This window comes from Ranitomeya variabilis, chromosome 2 (assembly GCF_051348905.1).
Source record: "Ranitomeya variabilis isolate aRanVar5 chromosome 2, aRanVar5.hap1, whole genome shotgun sequence".
Classification (NCBI taxonomy): domain Eukaryota; kingdom Metazoa; phylum Chordata; class Amphibia; order Anura; family Dendrobatidae; genus Ranitomeya; species Ranitomeya variabilis.
The window spans coordinates 824452332-824472865 of NC_135233.1; the positions used below are offsets into that span (position 1 = coordinate 824452332).

Genomic DNA, 20534 nt, shown 5'->3' on the forward strand with positions numbered 1-20534 from the left:
GAGTAAACCGAACTTGAAATAAGGAGACATTGTGTAAATGAAGGAACAACAAGCTCAAAGGATCGACTGGCCTTTGGGAATCATTACAAAGATTTTCCCTAGTGAAGTAAGTGAGCAAGGTCTGGAAGGTGGAGCTGAAAGTCCTTAGGAAAATGTGAACCTAAGATATTTCAGAGACCAATCCACGAGCTCGTATTGGTACTACCGATTGAGGATATTCCGGTAAGGTAAACGTCAAAAAGAACACTGCACTAGTACTTGCCCATTGGATTGCAGTTGGGCCTAGTGCGGCTTCTCTGATCTGAAGATGGGTTTCCTTTGGATTATCTCAGGAACTGACTTAAAGACATTCAGTTATCTTGTTCGAAGTTGTTGTTATTGCACTGCATGCATGTTTGGTTTCCTTTTCTAGGCCGTTGGACTTTATTTCAAGGACATTAATATAGTGAAATCCCTTATGGAATTTCAGATGGGGAGTGTGCTGTTCCGTGTAAGTTTTGTTCTTCAGTTTTATGTGCATTTTCATGCTATGTATGTGCTTACATTTCTGCTCTGCTGCCACCCAATGGCCTTTTTCCGTATGGCAGTTTGTTATTAATTTATTCTTGTGGGCATGTCTTCCACTTCCAGTTCAGGGGTCAAGTCTTCTCTTCCTCTGGCAGCCATTTCATTTTCAGTTTACATGCTGTTGTGAGAGGACACACTTGAACCGGGCTTAGGAAGGCATCAGTCTTTCGACCTCTTGCTGCTCACTTGCTGTCACAAATACACTTTCTGTACCTGGCTCAACTCTGGAGAAGTTACTGTATACCATCCAATGCTGTATGACCAGATTTCCAAATAAGTCTGGATTGCACAATTCCTGGTGTGCATCATCTCTCCGGACGCTGAACAGCATTGGTCCGGTTTTCCCTACAGCAAGGAAAACTGAAGGTACGATTCTCTCACAAAACCTATTAGTCAACTACACCTCCATTCGCCTCATGTGGGGACAGAACACACACATTTTTTTAATTGTTGTCACTTACTTTATTAGAGTTTACATCATTTAGATACACAAAGTACAATGTTTGAGGAGAGAAAAAAAATTTTTGCTTTAAACTGAAATCATAGAATTTGTGATCAAAGTGTGAAAATTCATCTTGGTCCTACTCTGTTCTTGAAAGCCCTCATGGATTTCGCCATCATTGGTGCAATCTCTAAAAGAGAAGAGGTTGAAATAAGCAAATGCATCCAAAAAGTTTACTTTCAAGCACTTTACTTTGGACAAATATAAAATATTATACCTACACTTCTCTATCTTAATATACGGTATACTTACCTTGTAAGGGTATGTGCACACGTTGTGGATTCATGTGTGGATTTTTCCACTCAGATTCTGAAATTTACCGCGTTTTTTGTGCGGATTTCACATGCATTTTTACAGCTGCGGATTCCAATTATGGAACAGGTGTAAAACGCTGCGGATTCCACACAAATTGACATGCTGCGGAAAATAAACCGCAGTGTTTCTGCGCTGTATTTTCCGCACCATGTGCACTGCGGATTTGGTTTTCCATAGGTTTACATGGTACTGTACAATGCATGGAAAACTGCTGTGAATCCGCAGGGTCAAATCCGATGCGGATCCGCAGCCAAATCCGCAACGTGTGAACAGACCCTAATGTCTTCACATCCTGTTCCGTCCAGATGTGTCCGGATCCCAGAAATCCAAGCTGTGAAAATTCACTGACCGCCATATTGGGACAGCCAAGTGATGGGTGTCTCAATATGGAAACTGATGGTGGTATCAGCCTCTTGCGTGATACCACCAGTAGAACACCGTCGCACCACACACATAAGGAGATAGACTGGACCTCGGGTACCTGCATGCCAGGTCTGAAACTAGAAAGGCTGCATCCTCTGTTCCTGTGGAAGCCTGAGTGGGGTGGATCTTCCCCTGCTGCATGAGGGAAGCATGAGAGAGATGGGTTTTCCTGGTGACAGGAGGAGGCGGAGAGAGCCAGAAAAGGGCGAGCAGCAACAGGGAGATAAAAGGAGAAAGCTCACAAAGCAGAGCAGATTGGTGCCAGGGCAGAGCAGCACGCAGAGCGGTGAGTGGTGCGCTCTGCCTTCCCTTCCCTCAGAGAGCCGCATGGACAGGGCCCCACCGCCTGCAGAGCTAAGCGTGCCCAGCAGCAATCTGGAGAGAGGGACCGCTGCAGAGATGTGCAGAGCAGAAGAGAACTGTGCAGAGCCGAGCAGAATCCACAGAGCAGAGCCGTGCACACAGAGTAGAGCTGAGCTAGCTGTGCAGCTGCCAGAGAGAGAAGTGCCCTGCCCAGAGAGCACCAGCAGCATGCAAACTAGTGCCTGTTGTCGCCCGCCACCAACAGCGGGGACCAGAGAGAAAGACATGCGGTGTGAGTCCGGTCTCCGAGTCCATGGGTACTACACACGTACCCCATAAGAGTGGCCGGGACAGTACAGGCCTTTGCATCTGGACTGTGCCAGTAAACACATGCTGAGCCACGCTAGGCTCGTACAAGACCATGACCTGCATTACCGTCAGCCACTTTGGGCTCGTTTGACCGAGACTGTCAGGAGAGTTGTGCAGGAGACACGTTGGGCTTAGATAGAACCGTGGCCCGTAACCTTGTAGGCATCCACAGTATATGGACTAGGGGCATTGGAAGGTACCGGAGACTGACCACTGTCACCAGAAGATGGGGTTATTGTTGTCTGCTTGACCCCATTAATGAGGACACTTCACCGGCCGTTGCCGGCACCATTGAGTTTGCAGCAGGATCTGCAATATTGACTTCCTTATACGTTTGCTAATATTTTAACCATTGTATTTTACTGTGCCTTTAATACTGTTTAACCCTTTACCTTCCTGCGTGGACTATTCCCTTGTAAATAAACCTGTTAACCCTTGCTCTGCCTCTGTCACTGCATCCCGCGTTCCTGCTTGATATCTTACACACAAACTGTATACACCTTATGCACCACACACAAACACACACTGTATATGCCATACGCACCACACACATGGTGTACGCCGTATGCAGCCTCTTGCACGGTATCACCAGCGGAACACCATCGCGAGCATGCCACCGCTGGGATCAGCCAAATAATTCTCTGACCGCTGCCATCTTTGTACAGGAGGAGCGCATGCGCAGTTTTAATGTGACCGCCGCTGTCTGCACAGAGATGGTGGTAGTCTGATTTACTGAGTCAGCGTGAATTCCACGCAGGCGCAGAGAATTATTCGGCTGATCCCGGCGGCAGATGCGTGACAGGTCTACAGGCAGAGAAAGCTGGTCACATTATACCTTTACCTACTTTGCTTTCATTTTAACATGGGGATGGGTGAGTGCACATAGGAAAGAGGACACACAGGGGGGAGACAGCGCAAACGAGAGAACACATGAGGAAAGAAGACAGGGAAGAAGACAGCAAAGTGGTGGAGAAAAAGAGAACACAAGGGGGAGAGCACATGGGGTACACAGGTCAAAGAAGAGATGACATGAGAGGAGAAGACAGTAGATGGGGGAGAGAGAAAGCGCACAGGTGTGAGAGACAGGTCACAGGGGGAGACAGCTCAAATGGGATAGCACATAAAGGGGAGAGCCCAGCACAGGAAGGAGAAAGACAGCAGACAAGGGGGATAGCACATGGGGTGGACAGGTCAAAGAAGAGAGCACAGATGGGAGAATTCAGCACATGGGGAAAGAGAGTGGATAGGTGGGTGAGCACTTGGTGGGGGAGAGATTCTCAATGCTGCAAAGTCTGCCCCCATCGTGACATTACCGCAGGGACGGACTGGGGCATTTCAAAGTACACAGGCCCATGCTGTTCTTGCCCCATAGCACCAGATGGGGTTATCTATTACTAATATTACCTTGCTACTAATTACTACTATCATAATAGCAATAATACAGCTATATAAGATTGAATATTAATAATACCGCAATAATAATATTGCAATATAACAGACAAATGCCTACAAACCATAACCAAATATTCGAAAACAAAAAAGCGGAGTATAAAAGTCCCATAGAAGATAGAAGCAATTAAGAAGACTTGTTGAGACAAAAAAACATGTAAATCAATTAATAAAACACTAATGTAGCACATACAGAGAGGAAATATGGAGGAGACATGAAGGTAAACTGGGTTAAGAAGGAAAAGCTAAGCACATCTGAGTAAGCTAAATAGGAATGACAGTCATTTAACCATAATGACCTAATGGCTTAGGAAAGGTGAAAATATATATAGGTGCTAAATAGCTGTACCCCATAATAGCTCCTAATCAAGTGGTCATTCATACATGCTTACCCATAAGTAAACGGATGGCTCCCCTAACTTGCCCAGCAGCCCCTTCAAGTTGGGGGAGCCATCCGTTTACTTCAGAATCGCTCGATCTATCATTAAAAAAAAGTTTTAACCTTATCGCTAAACGGCATAGCGAGAAAAAAATTCAAAACGCCACAATTACTTTTTTTGGTCGTCGCAACATTGCATTAAAATGCAATAATGGGTGATCAAAAGAATGTATCTGCACGAAATGGTATCATTAAAAACATCAGCTCGGAGTGCTCACCCAACCAGAGATCCCGAAATCCTGAAGACGCTACGGATGTTGGAACATTGCACAATTTATTTATTTTTTGCAAAATTTGGAATTTAGATAAAAAAATAGCCTAGACATGTTTGGTGTCTATGAACTCATAATGACTTGGAGAATCATAATGGCAGGTCAGTTTCAGCATTTAGTGAACCTAGCAAAAAAGCCAAACAAAAAACTAGTGTGGGATTGCACTTTTTTTTGCAATTTCACCGCACATGGAATTTGTTTCCTGTTTTCTAGTACACGACATGGTAAAACCAATGGTGTCGTTCAAAATTGCAACTCATCCCACAAAAAACAAGCCCTCATATGGCCATATTGACGGAAAAATAAAAAAAGTTATGGCTCTGGGAAGAAGGGGAGCGAAAAACGAAAACACAACCAAAAAAAGCGCCGGGAATTAAGGATGCAGAAAAAATGTGTCTGTACAAGATTTTTGGCCAATGTTTTTGTCCTCAGACCTTGCTCACAGCCTACAAAATACACATACACACACGAAAAACAGGATACATGCAGATTGTGAAAAAATTATTGAATAAAAAACATTAAAAATAAAACAAATACATACTGAGTATGAAAAAGTTAATAAACGCATGAGAGGTATCAATAACAATGCAAATTAATAATATATATCAGTAAATACATGGAAATAAGCCATAGAGAAAAAGAATAATTAAAAAATGCAGTAAAAAAAATAGAACACAAGGAAAAGAAAAAAAGGGAAAAAAAAGGGAATATGACCTGGAGGTGGGAACAAATAAGATAAGGACTAAAATGAACATGGAATAGCAGTAAAGGTGAAGAGAAGAGTAATTTATAAGGTGTATAAGGATAAAAGTAGGTGATAAAGTCAAGGGAAGGAACTAGTTATAGAAGGTGAGGGGAAAAAAAAAGAGAAAAAATAAATAATAATTATATAACCTGAGGGATAAATAAAAGGTAAGGATGAAAAAAAGAGAATAAAAAAGCCAGCTATAAAATGGAGAGCACAGGCTAAAATATGTAATGCAGCAAGCGATGATAGATAATGATGGCAAACAGGAGGGAGCCAGGAGTGAGGAGAAATGAGGACTGCAATGCAATGAATAGAAATACTTTGAAAAAAGTGTCTACATGACAGATAACTGGTAAAGGAGCAGGGGAGGAGGCGTCACAAGCACTCACAGGTCAGGGGAGACAGGCATCCATCTGCTGCTGCTCAAGATGCAGGAGGTGTCAGACTCAACAAGCCTGGTGCCTGGTTTGAATAAACCGCTCGTACCCGAGAAGATGATGTCATGCGGTGATTGCAGACCAGAAGTGTGGAGAGCGAGTACACCGTACAGGACAGAAGTGGGGCAGGGGCAGGAGTGAATCACTAAAATAACACACACTGAGAAGAGGCGGATGTAGATTAGACAGAAGTGGGGTAAAAGAATATGAAAACTAAGGCAGGTATACAGGCTTTAGCACAGTGTGGGCGTTCCGATGACACCGGCACTGTTAACGCAGCTGACAATGCGGCCCACTACAGGCGCCGGCCCTTCTGGCATTTGCCAGAAGTGCCCGATGCTCAGTCCGGCCTGGCATTACCGCCCTCCCAATGTGATAGCATTGAGCCTCCATCTAGTATAATATAAGTAAATATATCATGATATTAAATATGAAAAGTTGCTGAACTATTTCTGAAATGATAGACAATGTGCATGATCTCACAAAATGGTCTCTAGTAAATTGACATCTAATAAACCAGAAAGTCAGGCAGTCTTGACCCCCGGAGGTATTTTCATTTTTGTGTTTTCATTTTTTGCTCCCCTTGCTCCCAGAGCCATAACTTTTTTATTTTTGGGTCAAAATGGTCGTGTGGGCTCGTTTTTTGTGGGACGAGTTGTACTTTTGAAAAACACCATTGGTTTTAAAATATCGTGTACTGGAAAATAGAAAAAAAAAATTCCAAGTGCTGTGAAGTTGCAAAAAAAGTGCAATCCCACATTTTATTCTTGCCATCCTAAATGCTAAAACTGACCAGCCACCATGGTTCTCCAGGTAATTAGGAGTTCACATACACCAAACAAGTTTAGGTTCTCTTTTATGTAAGTGGTGAAAAAAAATTCCAAACGTTTGGTAAAAAAAAAAAAATTGCCCAATTTCCGATACCCGTAGTGACTCCATTTTTCATGATCTTGGGTTGGGTGAGGGCTTATTTTTTGCGCGATGAGCTGCCATTTTTAACCCCTTTCTGACATCTGACGTACTATCCCGTCGAGGTGGGGTGGGCCCGTATGACCACCGACAGGATAGTACGTCATACGCGATCGGCCGCGCTCACGGCGGCTGGGTGTCAGGTGCATATCGCAGCTGACATCCGGCACTATGTGCCAGGAGTGGTCACGGACCGCCCCCGGCACATTAACCCCCGGCACACCGCGATCAAACATGATCGCGGTGTACCGGCGGTACAGGGAAGCATCGCGCAGGGAGGGGGCTCCCTGCGGGCTTCCCTGAGACCCCCGCAGCAACGCGATGTGATCGCGTTGCTCCAAGGGTCTCCTACCTCCCTCCTCGCCACAGGTCCCGGATCCAAGATGGCCGCGGCATCCGGGTCCTGCAGGGAGGGAGGTGGCTTACCGAGTGCCTGCTCAGAGCAAGCGCTGGTAAGCCTGCAGCCCTGCACAACAGATCGCCGATCTGACAGAGTGCTGTGCACACTGTCAGATCACCGATCTGTAATATCCCCCCCTGGGACAAAGTAAAAAAGTTTAAAAAAAATGTTTCCACATGTGTAAAAAAATAAATAAAAAATAAATTCCTAAATAAAGAAAAAAAAAATATTATTCCCATAAATATATTTCTTTATCTAAATAATAAAAAAACAAACAATAAAAGTACACATATTTAGTATCGCCGCGTCCGTAACGACCCAACCTATAAAACTGTCCCACTAGTTAAGCCCTTCAGTAAACACCGTGAGAAAAAAAAAAAAAGAGGCAAAAAAACAACGCTTTATTACCATACTGCCAAACAAAAAGTGGAATAACACGCAATCAAAAAGACTGATATAAATAACCATGGTACCGCTGAAAACGTCATCTTGTCCCGCAAAAAACGAGCCACCATACAGCATCATCAGCAAAAAAATAAAAAAGTTATAGTCCTGAGAATAAAGTGATACCAAAATAATTATTTTTTCTATAAAATAGCTTTTATCGTATAAAAGCGCCAAAACATAAAAAAATGATATAAATGAGGTATCGCTGTAATCGTACTGACCGGAAGAATAAAACTGCTTTATCAATTTTACCAAATGCGGAACGGAATAAACGCCTCCCCCAAAAGAAATTCATGAATAGCTGGTTTTTGATCATTCTGCCTCACAAAAATCGGAATAAAAAGCGATCAAAAACTGTCATGTGCCCGAAAATGTTACCAATAAAAACGTCAACTCGTCCCGCAAAAAACAAGACCTCACATGACTCTGTGGACTCAAATATGGAAAAATTATAGCTTTCAAAATGTGGTAACGCAAAAAATATTTTTTGCAATAAAAAGCGTCTTTCAGTGTGTGACGGCTGCCAATCATAAAAATCCGCTAAATAACCCGCTATAAAAGTAAATCAAACCCCCCTTCATCACCCCCTTAGTTAGGGAAAAATAAAAAAATAAAAAAAATGTATTTATTTCCATTTTCCCATTAGGGTTAGGGCTAGGGCTAGGGTTAGGGCTAGGGCTAGGGTTAGGGCTAGGGCTAGGGTTAGGGCTAGGGTTAGGGCTAGGGTTAGGGCTAGGGTTAGGGCTAGGGTTAGGGTTAGGGCTAGGGCTAGGGTTAGGGCTACAGTTAGGGTTGGGGCTAAAGTTAGGGTTAGGGTTTGGATTACATTTACGGTTGGGAATAGGGTTGGGATTAGGGTTAGGGGTGTGTCAGGGTTAGGGGTGTGGTTAGGGTTACCGTTTGGATTAGGGTAAGGGGTGTGTTTGGATTAGGGTTTCAGTTATAATTGGGGGGTTTCCACTGTTTAGGCACATCAGGGGCTCTCCAAACGGGACATGGCATCCGATCTCAATTCCAGACAATTCTGCGTTGAAAAAGTAAAACAGTGCTCCTTCCCTTCAGAGCTCTCTCGTGTGCCCAAACAGGGGTTTACCCCAACATATGGGGTATCGGCGTACTCAGGACAAATTGGACATCATCTTTTGGGGTCCAATTTCTCCTGTTACCCTTGGGAAAATACAAAACTGGGGGCTAAAAAATAAGTTTTGTGGGAAAAAAAAGATTTTTTATTTTCACGGCTCTGCGTTGTAAACTGTAGTGAAACACTTGGGGGTTCAAAGTTTTCACAACACATCTAGATAAGTTCCTTGGGGGGTCTAATTTCCAATATGGGGTCACTTGTGGGAAGGTTTCTACTGTTTAGGTACATCAGGGGCTCTGCAAATGCAACGTGATGCCTGCAGACCAATCCATCTAAGTCTGCATTCCAAATGGCGCTCCTTCCCTTCCGAGCTCTGTTATGCGCCCAAACAGTGGTTCCCCCCCACATATGGGGTATCAGCGTACTCATAATAAATTGGACCCCAAAAGTTGTTGTCCAATTTGTTCTGTTACCCTTGTAAAAATACAAAGCTGGGGGCTAAAAAATCATTTCTGTGAAAAAAAAGAGGAATTTTTATTTTCACGGCTCTGGTTATAAACTGTAGTGAAACACTTTGGGGTTCAAAGCTCTCAAAACACATCTAGATAAGTTCCTTAGGGGGTCTACTTTCCAAAATGGTGTCACTTGTGGGGGGTTTTAATGTTTAGGCACATCAGGGGCTCTCCAAACGCAACATGGCGTTCCATCTCAATTCCAGTCAATTTTGCTTTGAAAAGTCAAATGGCGCTCCTTCCCTTCCGAGCTCTGCCCTGCGCCCAAACAATAGTTTACACCCACATTTGGGGTATCGTTGTACTCAGGACAAATTGCACAACAACTTTTGTGGTCTAATTTCTTCTCTTACCCTTGGGAAAATAAAAAAATGGGGGCGAAAAGATCATTTTTGTGAAAAAATATGATTTTTTATTTTTACGGCTCTGCATTATAAACTTCTGTGAAGCACTTGTTGGGTCAAAGTGCTCACCACACATCTAGATAAGTTCCTTAGGGGGTCTACTTTCCAAAATGGTGTCAGTTGTGGGGGGTTTCCATGTTTAGGCACATCAGGGGCTCTCCAAACGCAACATGGCGTCCCATGTCAATTCCAGTCAATTTTGCATTGAAAAGTCAAATGGCGCTCCTTTCCTTCTGAGGTCTGCCATGCGCCCAAACAGTGGTTTACCCCCACATATGGGGTATTAGCGTACTCAGGACAAATTGTACAACAACTTTTGGGGTCCATTTTCTCCTGTTACCCTTGGTAAAATAAAACAAATTGGAGCTGAAATAAATTTTGTGTAAATAAAAATGAACATTTAACTTTTTTTTCAAACATTCCAAAAATTTCTGTGAAACACCTGAAGGGTTAATAAATTTCTTGAATGTGGTTTTGAGCACCTTGAGGGGTGCAGTTTTTAGAATGGTGTCACACTTGGGTATTTTCTGTTATGTAGACCCCTCAAAATGACTTCAAATGAGATGTGGTCCCTGAAAAAAAATGGTGTTGTAAAAATGAGAAATTGCTGGTCAATTTTTAACCCTTATAACTCAATAACAAAAAAAAATGTGGTTCCAAAATTGTGCTAATGTAAAGTAGACATGTGGGAAATGTTACTTATTAAGTATTTTGCGTGACATATGTCTGTGATTTAAGGGCATAAAAATTCAAAGTTGGAAAATTGCGAAATTTTCAAAATTTTCGCCAAATATCCATTTTTTTAACAAATAAACGCAAGTTATATCAAAGAAATTTTACCACTATCATGAAGTACAATATGTCATGAGAAAACAATGTCAGAATCGCCAAGATCCGTTGAAGCGTTCCAGAATTACAACCTCATAAAGGGACAGTGGTCAGAATTGTAAAAATTGGCCTTGTCATTAACGTGCAAACCACCCTTGGGGGTGAAGGGGTTAATGATACCATTTTGGTGCAGAGATGATCTTTTGATCTCCCGTTATTGCATTTTAATGCATTGTTGCAGTGACCAAAAAAAACGTAATTCTGGGGTTTTTTTCTTTTCTCACTACGCCGTATTGCGATCAGGTTAATTTTTTTATATTGATAGATCGGGTGATTCTGAATGTGATGATATCAAATATGTGCATATTTGATTTTTGTATTGTTTTATTTTGAATGAGGCGAAAGGAGGGTGCGATGTGAACTTTTATATTTTTTAAATATTTTTTGCATTTATTTATTTGTTTTACTTTTGGCATGCCTCAATAGTCTCCATGGGAGACTAGAAGCTGCCATAACCTGATCAGCTCTGCTACATACAGGTAGCTTGTTAAATGCAGCTGTCAGAGTTTGACAGTGGCATTTAAACTAGCTAAGAGCCATGGGTCAATCGCGATTTCACCCGCGGCTGTTCGGAGCACATGTCAGCTATTCAAAACAGCGGACATGTGCTGAAAAATTTGTGGGCTCAATGCCGGAGCCCACATCAAAGAGAGGGAGTTCGACATCGGCGTACTATTACGCCCAGTGTCGGAAAGGGGATAAACTCACATAAGGAAAAAATATGTTAAAGCTCCACTCAAGCCTTTTTTTTTTTTTTTTTTTTTTTTTATTTCAGCGCTGGAGTGGTGCTACTGGAGCAGCCCCCAGACGCAGGGCATCAGGGTACTCGGTACCGGGTCTCTCGGTTCTGAGGATGTCACGGTGGCCCGACCCAGTCCGTGGCCCTGCTAAGGGGCGCCCAATTAAAGGTGTAGGTGGTGGTGTAGGTTGCAGTAAATGACAAGGACACAGGGTTGCAGTCTCTTTACCTCTTTACTGAAGGCTTCGGCATCCGCAATGCAGAGCACTGCTAACAGGGCTGGCTGAGACCGGCCGGTCCGAAGGCACATCCAGAGTTCCCTTTGCAGGTGGAAATCAGTAGCCTACCTACTAGCGCCTGGGTGTTGTAGTACTTCCCTGCTGAGCACCATGGGATAGTCCTCACAACTGTCATGTATGTTTCTGTTCTTTCTCCGTCCCCCAGATGATATGGATAGGACGCACCTGTATGACGGGGTAGGCCTGGAGTTATTTTATAGGGACCCTAGAGACGCCCCTCTCCCACAATTGCCTCCGTTGTCTTCATTAGGTGTAAAAGGTGAGACAGCCAACCTAAAGTTAACTGCCCTGCCGTTGGTTAGAAGTAATGCGTGGAGTCTATTACTTCCTCGGTGTTCCAGCCGCTGGCTACGCGCCTCAGTAGGATGTTGCCGATCTCGGGGCACGACTCCTACTGGTTCTACCGCCTTTGTGCTGTGATCTCTTTTCTCACTTCTCCACAATATCCTTCGCTTCGTGTTCTTTCTTAAGATGCCGCCGCAATGAGGTGCAGGCACGGCTCCGTAACGCTCTGTCCTTTCGCTAGGCCTCTGTCAGGATCCCACCCCTAACAGGGACCCCCTGAATCTTTCCAAGTAACGCTCCAGAGTGTGAGGAGTGGCCTAATACATAGAACCCTTTGCTCCCCCTGGTGGCCAGAGTGTGAAGTGTAATGTGTGACTGTGATACCTGGTCAGGTGAACTCCTTTTGTGCAATCAGACGTAACATCACTCCCCTTAGTGGCAGAGCGACATTACTGCAACGACCAGGACTCTGGGGCGCTGCACTACTAGTTCAAGTTTGCTGATCCTAGTATATGCAAGAAGAGGGACCATAGGTACCTTTTTTTGTGCCAGGTCTGGAACGGTCGGGACTGTCACCTTTGTTGTCCGAGAGAAAGCTTAGAAACCTGGACCGACCTTTGCACTTGACAGCAGGGGGCGTAGCTAGGCTGAAAAGGGCAGAGCGTGCAAAAAGGCAGACAGACTTGGTGGGAGCACGCAGGGCACCGCAGAGGAAGTTTGGTGCTGCGTACTGGGAGCACCGTGGCAGCGCAGATCCACACTATAGTATTCCTGCTGCCACTTACAGAGACTGTGACCGGAGAACTGCCTTTTGCCAGTTGGCTCCTGCTGCTGAAGGTACACAACACTGCGGGTCAGTAAAGACCGCGTGCGTGCAGCCTAAGAAATAACGGGTAACCCACCGAGAACTGTTCCCCCTCTCACCCACATACTTCTGCCGAGCTTTGTTAAGCTCCGGCAGTGTTGGAGACTGCTCTTTACTCTGCAACCCGAATCCAGGACCCCGCACAAGACGTTGAGGACTCATCACCGCCAGGAACCGGATCATCAATACCTGCAGGACGACACCAGATTCATCACGTGCTGACCACCTTCGCCTGCTCCGCCTTCAGCTGTTCACGGGACCGCTCCAGTCCCACGCAGCCTTCTTGTGACCTCCAACTTCTGACTGACTGGAAGTCAGAGGTAATGGTCACAAGCTCTGAATTTAAGTCTGAGAGCCTCGCTCTGACTCAAACTTGCATTGAGATGTGAATTCTGGATCACCCAGCAAACACTAGAGTGGTCCGACAGGTCACATCCAGCAGAAGACAACTGGAGCTGTGCCAATAAAAGATTAAGGCGGTGGCTGGTAAGTAGAAGTCTAGGAGTAGGGAACTTAGATTAGTAGCACCACTCCAGTGCTGCAATAAAGAAAACGCTGTAGTGGTGATTTAACATTTACAGCTTGTAGTAACTCAAAAGGGGGAGGGGGGTCTTTTCTTTGTTGGGTCACTGCTCTACCAATCGAGATTTGTATCAAATGGCTGTCCCATTACAAATTGTGAGGGATATCTGCGACATCCTCTGGCTGTTCTCCTGATAGATTTCATAATAAAAAGATTTCATGCATTCTTAAAATAGGTAGCTTAAAACCTGTTCAGGATGGTGTACTTACATTAGTAATCTATGTCAGAAGAAATGTAAAATTTTAATATCAAGATCAGAATCAGATGGCGAAATGATAGCCATTCTGACATTGATTTTCTAAATAATTACACCAGCAATATCAGGACTTCAACATTTAATAATTTATACAACTTGTCTATGAGATTTGTTAGATTCACCTAAATATATAATTTTGGTTCTTTAGTCCTTAGACAACCTCTTCTTCTCTTTCTGTTCTTCATGTTTAATGTTGTACACACAGATTCACAATGCAAAAATTTAGTCAACTTGTCCTCTTTATCTGGTTTGGAATGTGATGTTCATATTGCCCACAACTGTTACTTACCACAGAGGAGTTTGAACATGCTTATTTACTCACAATTTTTGAAAGGAGCCAACAAATTTGTCCAGACCATTTTTGGGATTGTGAGTGAAATTATGTATAATTTGCCTTTTTTTCTCTCTGTCTTTTGTGGTGTTGTTCCAATACACACAAAAAAAGGAAATAAACTTGTGTAATTGCAATCATTTTCTGAGACAAATACTTTATTTTGTGGAAAAATTTCAAGGTTGCCAACACTTTTGGTCATGATTGTTTTTGCGGGCATACATATACAGTATTTTTTTTTTATTGCAGATAAGCTGCAATTAATAAAATGCATTACAGTTTGGGCTTTGTAAACAAATTGGTGAGCATACCATGATGTATTTTTAGATATATGGCACATTGCAATGTATTTATTGTCTCATTTTATATTTGGCAAGCTTGGTTGTTTCCACCTGTCAACAACAACTGTTTCAGTGAACTTAAACTTGAAATGGGGCGGAATACTGGCCTGGCCTCAGGCAGTAGTACTAACAGATCAGTGTACATTATTGTAAGACTACAAATCAGATAGCACATGGCAAACTCTAAAGTCAGCCATTTTGCATTAGATGGCTGTCGGACAAATGATGCTCTAGCACAGAGGTCTTAAACTGATGACCCATGGGCTGCATCATGCGGCTTACAGGCTCACTAGCTCCCCATAATTATTGCAGCCCAATCCAGTGGCCGCCGATTCCAGCACTTAGTTGCAGCTGAACATAAATGCAATTTAAATGTATTGTGGAGCAGAAACCATCTCACTGCACCACAATATCAATTCCAGCCACTGACCAATCAGAAGCCGGAGGCAGACGTCGGCGTAATATCACTTTCATGCAATGCCAAGGCTGTGCAGGAGGAAGAGGTTACTGATCGCAAAAGGGAGTGAGGTCAAGTGAGAAGGATTTTTTTATGTGTATATGAAGAATGGCATCATTAGTGGTATTGAAGGTGCCCAGGATTAGGACATTTGCTACAAGAAGGTGACCAGGATGGAAACATTGCTACAAAAACATTGCATTTTTTTGGAAAATGTGTATTGTCATAATACTTGTCATAATTAACAATTGTTAATTGTCAACAATAGTCATGAATACCGAGATATATATAATCAAGTCCAGTACAAAAGAACAAATATTATATAGCTGGGCAGTCCGGTGGCTCAGTGGTTAGCACCGTTGCGGTCCTAGGTTCAAATGCCACCAAGGAAAACATCTGTAAGGAGTTTATATGTGCTCCCCGTGTTTTTGTGGGTTTCTTCCCACACTTCAAAGACATACTAATAGGGAGTGTAGATTGTGATCCCCAATGGGAAAAGTGAAAGGTAATTTATGCAAAGTGCAATGGAATATGATGGCTTATACAGTGGGGGGAATACGTATTTGATCCCTTGCTGATTTTGTACATTTGCCCACTGACAGACATGAACAGTCTAATTTTAAGGGTAGGTTAATTTTAACATTGAGAGATAGAATATCAAAAAATAAAATCCAGAAAATAACATTGTATAATTTATATAATTTTATTTGCATTTTGCAGTGAGAAATAAGCATTTGATCGCTCTGGCAAACAAGGCTTAATACTTGGTGGCAAAACCCTTGTTGGCAAGCAGAGCAGTCAGATGTTTTTTGTAGTTGATGATGGTGTTTGCGCACATATCAGGAGGAATTTTGGTCCACTCCTCTTTACAGATCATCTCTAAATCATTAAGATTTTGAAGTTGTTGCTTGGCTACTCAGACCTTCCACTCCCTCCATAAGGTCTGGAGGCTGGCTAGGCCACACCATGGCATTAATGTGCTTCTTTTTGAGCCACTCCTTTGTTGCCTTGGCTGTATGTTTGGGGTCATTGTCTTGCTGGAAGACCCAGCCATGACCCATTCTTAATGTCCTGGGGTGGGGGAATGAGGTTGTCACTCAGGATTTTATGATACATGGCTCCATCCATTCTCCCATTGATGCAGCAAAGTAGTCCTGTGCCCTTAGCAGAGAAACACCGCCAAAACATCAATGTTTATACCTCCATGCTTGACAGTAGGGAGGGTGTGTCATAGGAAGCACTTCTCTTCCTCCAAACACTACGATTTGAGTTAATGCTAAAGACCTCAATTTTTGTCTCATTTGACCTCAGCACCTTCTCCCAGTCACTCACAGAATCATCCAGGTATTCATTGGCAAACTTCAGATGGTCTGCACTTGTGCCTTCTTGAGCTGTGGGACACTGCAGAGACTGCAGGATTTTAAACCTTTACAGCGTAATGTGTTACCAGTGGTTTCCTTGGTTACTGTGGTCCCAGCTGCCTTGAGATCACTAACGTGTCCCCCCCCCCCCCCCCCCGTGTAGTTTTAGGCTGATCTCTCACATTCCTCAAGATCAAGGATACCCCACGAGGTGAGATTTTGCACGGTGCTCCAGTTCGATGTCTATTGACAGTCATTTTATATTACTTCCTTGGTTTTGTAGCCCATTCCAGCTTTGTGCAGATCTATGATCTTGTCCCTGATATCCTTATAAAGTTATTTAGTCTTGCCCCATGCTGTAGAGGTTAGAGTCTGACTGATTGAGTCTGCTGACAGGAGTCAGTTATAACAGGTGGCTATGTAAGACAGCTGTCTTTAATGCAGGTAACGAGTTGATTAGGAGCGTCTAACTGGTCTGTAGGAACCAGAACTCTTAATGGTTATTAGGGGTTCAAATACTTATTTCTCACTGCAAAATGCAAATAAATGTATATAAATTATACAATGTGATTTTCTGTATTTTATTTTTGATATTCTATCTCTCAATGTTAAAATTATAGAGACTGTTCATGTCTGTCAGTGGGCAAACTTACAAAATCAGCAAGGTATCAAATTATTTCCCCACTGTACAAGTAAAATAAATAGATGACAACAATCCACTAGACATTAGTGATGTGGGTATAGAGGATGTGTGGCACCCCAGAGTCCGGTTGCCATGGTGACATTGCTTCCCTCTAAGGGGTGATGTCATGCCTGGAGGCAAGAAGGAAGGTCCCTATGCCAGGTAACAAAGTACATGTCAATTCCTGCTCCAGGCCAGAAAGGGGAGCTTCCTTATAAATTCTGGCCAGCAGGTGGTGTTAGTGAGTCAGAAAGAAGTCAGCTGAGAGAGTAAACAGGTGAATTGTCATGGAAACTGAAGCCAGCTGGAGCTTGTGACAGGACCGTGAGAGGAGAGTTGGCAGTTGGTTTGTGGAGAGGGAAGGGACAGTAGCAGGGACAAGAGCTCATGGGAATAAAAACTGTGAATAGCTGACCCCAGAGCGGAGCGCTGATAAAAAGGGATGCCAAAGTCCATGGCTGGGCGGGGACTGTACGCCCTGACCGCCGAATGTGGAGGGCAGGGGACTGCAAGTTCCTGGCTACACCGAACAACTGAAGGCACGGTAGCAGACCAAGAGCCCGGGGCTGACAGTGAAAAAGGACAGTGCCCGTGAAATAGGCTCATGCTGTCTGCCATACAGGATAGAAATCATCACGCAGGAAAGGGCCGCAGCTTGGCTACAAGCAGCAGGGACCCTTAAAAAGTGCCTAAGAAAACCCCACCTGGCAGGGTGGATCCCCTGAAAACCTCCAGGCAAGCAGGACTCAGTCCGTCATCTGTAATTGGTACCCCAGATTGCATCTACTTTCAAGTAAAAAGGTAAAGAAAACTGCACCTCTCTGTGTCCTTCACTTATTGTCTGCACCCCAACGTTCTCCACCATCTGAACAATCAAATATATTTGCCCTAGGGCCCTGCTCTACCCATGGGGAGCTGAACCATCTTTGCTGCGTCACCATCAGCCCCAGTGGACCTAAACTGCAGTGTAGGCCACCCATTGCTGAACACAACGGGTGGCGTCACGACCAAACACCACATAATTATCCTCCATTTTATGACACAGCCAGGGCCATGGAAACAGATCACGGGCCGGTGACCTCCTCCATAGAACTGCCCGGTCCGATTCCGGGTACCCCACGGCCCTGGCGGGCGTGTCAGATGCAGCAATCAAAATTGTTACCAAGCCCACAGACTTCCATTTACAACAGTTTCCATTTATGTGCAATTGTGGATTCAGGAGAACTTATGGCAGAATGTCTGTCTTCTTCTAGCTCCTCCCACCTCCTCATTATCCCATAGAATCTCTTATCTCAATGTGTAGAAATCTTTTGTCACTGAAGGCACATTCTACACATGAATTGAAATAAAGAGATCAATCCAGAAGGACCAAGGAGGAGATTTCTCTAATAAGAGATATTGCAAATTTTCTCAACTTCTTTCATCTGTATAATGCGAGGGTTGCGATTTGACCAGTACAAGACAGGACACATTGTCTTTTGGTCTCTCTTTTTTTTTTTTTCTTTTTAATACATGCTGGTCACCCCCAGGTGCAGAGCAGTGGGGTACTCGGCACCGGGTCCCTCTGTCTCGGTTCTGGGGATGTCACTGTGGCCCGACCCAGTTCGTGGCCCTGCTAAGGGGCGTCCAATTAAAGGTGTAGATAAAAGTTTGTCAAGTGTTCGTGACGCCACCTGTGGTATTCGGTCAGGATGACAGATGCTGCTTAGGGGTCCGCTGGGGTGATGGAATGGCAGCTAGATGGTATACCTTCCCACAGGTGAAGTATGTCCCCAGGGCTTCCCAGTAAGGTAGATGATGATGGTGTAGGTCGCAGTGAATAACGAAGACACAAAGGTTGCAGTCTCTTTACCTTTTACTGTAGACTTCAGCATCCACAATCCAGAGCACTGCTAACAGGGCTGGCTGAATCCGGCCGGTCCGAAGGCACATCCAAAGTTCCCTTTGCAGGTGGAAATCAGTAGCCTTCCTACTAGCGCATGTGGGTTGTAGCACCTCCCTGCTGAGCACCACGGGATAGTCCTCACAACTCTTGTGTATGTTTCTGATGTTCTCTCCATCCCCCAGATGGTATGGATAGGATGCACCCGTATGACGGGGTAGGCCTGGAGTTAATTTATAGGGACCCTAGTGACGCCCCTCTCCCACAATTGCCTCCGTTGTCTTCATTAGGTGTAAAGGTGAGACAGCCAACCTAGAGTTAACTGCCCTGCCGTTATCTGGAGTAATGCGTAGAGTCAGTACTCCCTCGGTGTTCCGGCTACGCGCCTCAGAAGGATGTTGCCACGATCTTAAGGCAGGACTCCTTTTGGTATTATCTCCTAGTGCTGTGATCTTGTTTCTCACTTCTCCACAATATACTTCGCTTCTTGTCCTTTCTTAGGATGCTGCCGCAATCAGGTGCAGGCGCAGCTCCGTAACGATCTATCTCTTGCTAGGCCACTGTCAGCATCCCACCCCTGACAGGGACCTCCCTGGGCCTCGCCAGTCAGCTTTCTCTCTCTGACTCGATGTTACTGGGGCAGAGCCCAGTCAGCTTCTCTCTAACTTCCTATCCGACTACCAGTTTTACCCGTGTGTGAGGAGTGGCCTTATAGATAGAACCTTTCGCTCCCCCTGGTGGCCGGAGTGTGAAGTGTAGTGTGTGACTGATACCTGGTCAGGTGAACTCCTTTAGTACAATCAGACATACCATCACTCCCCCTGGTGGAAGAGCAACAATACTGCACGACCAGGACTCTGGGGCGCTGCACATGCGTTTATTTTTTTTTATTCCACACCTTGTGCCCCACCACCACCACCTTAAGGTAATGAAAGACCTCTGGGGGTATTTCAACGTGTAAACAGCACTGAGTGATCATTTAGTCTTAATCTTTATACATACGTCTTGTTCCCTCCAGTATCTACAGTGATCAGGAGGGCAAGAATGATAATAAATCATCCATGATTTTTCTATAGGAAGTCTGGCTGTGTGTCTGCAGGCTCATCCTCTCATGCCTATGATGTAATTACGTTGTAGAATGTCATGGTAGAGCAATGTGTAAACTGTCCAGTCATATAAAGTCTATAAAGTCTGAAAGCAGTTAAGTTGCATAACAGTAAAAAAAATTAAAAACATACACTACCCTCAAACATATTCACAAAGCACAAAGAAAATGGAATCAGAACAATCAGTGTTCACCATCCCGCTAAAGACTGGAAAAGTGGAAGGTATGAGAAAGGAGTCTATGGGAGGGTGGACCATGGAAGACAGTCTTTGAGAGAAGGTGAGTAACAGGAGTGAATGGAGAGTAGTGTGTATGAGATAAAGTCCATCACGCGGACCAGCCTGAGCAACAGGGGAGGTCATGCCTTTTGTAAAAACAGCTATACTTACTCTTGACAGTTCGTTTTTGATCTTGACTTTGGCCAAACTGGTTATTGCACATAGTCACCGCAGTATTCTGGTGAGCATTTGAGTTTAGAGTTGAGGCATTACTTTCCTTTGTTTCTATTTTTTGCAATCTACAGTAGAAGTATGAAAAAAGACAAAACAAAAACAGAATTTGTTACCTCATCAATATTATAGTAGGAGAATAAAAAAAAAAAAAAAAAAATGAGGATTCGTTTTACTTAAGTAGTCCTGTGATGCTCCACTCTCTAAAATAAGCCATTTTGTAAGAGGGTATATCATTCAATAGCAATATTTCAAGATATCATGAGTCTTTGGTCTTAGATTTTAAAATAAAAGGCTTGCAATGGTGTGTATACTTTACCTCCTGTCCCACTACTGAGATATATTGTATATCCTGAACGGCAGTTTTGTCACCG

At 43.9% G+C, this 20534-nt stretch overlaps 1 protein-coding gene across 3 annotated transcripts in view; it reads right to left on the reverse strand.

Annotated features, from left to right (window-relative positions):
* Positions 1-1014: 1014 nt before the first annotated feature.
* Positions 1015-20534, reverse strand: part of LOC143809943 (elongin-A-like) — a 124249-nt gene continuing 104729 nt past the window's right edge. For all 3 annotated transcript variants that reach the window (XM_077292891.1, XM_077292892.1, XM_077292893.1), the window contains 2 exons: positions 20101-20228; positions 1015-1199 (listed from right to left, as the gene is read on the reverse strand). In XM_077292891.1, the coding sequence (XP_077149006.1) occupies positions 1138-1199; positions 20101-20228 (190 nt within the window). In that variant the 3' untranslated portion in view covers positions 1015-1137. The remainder of the gene's footprint in view (positions 1200-20100; positions 20229-20534) is intronic.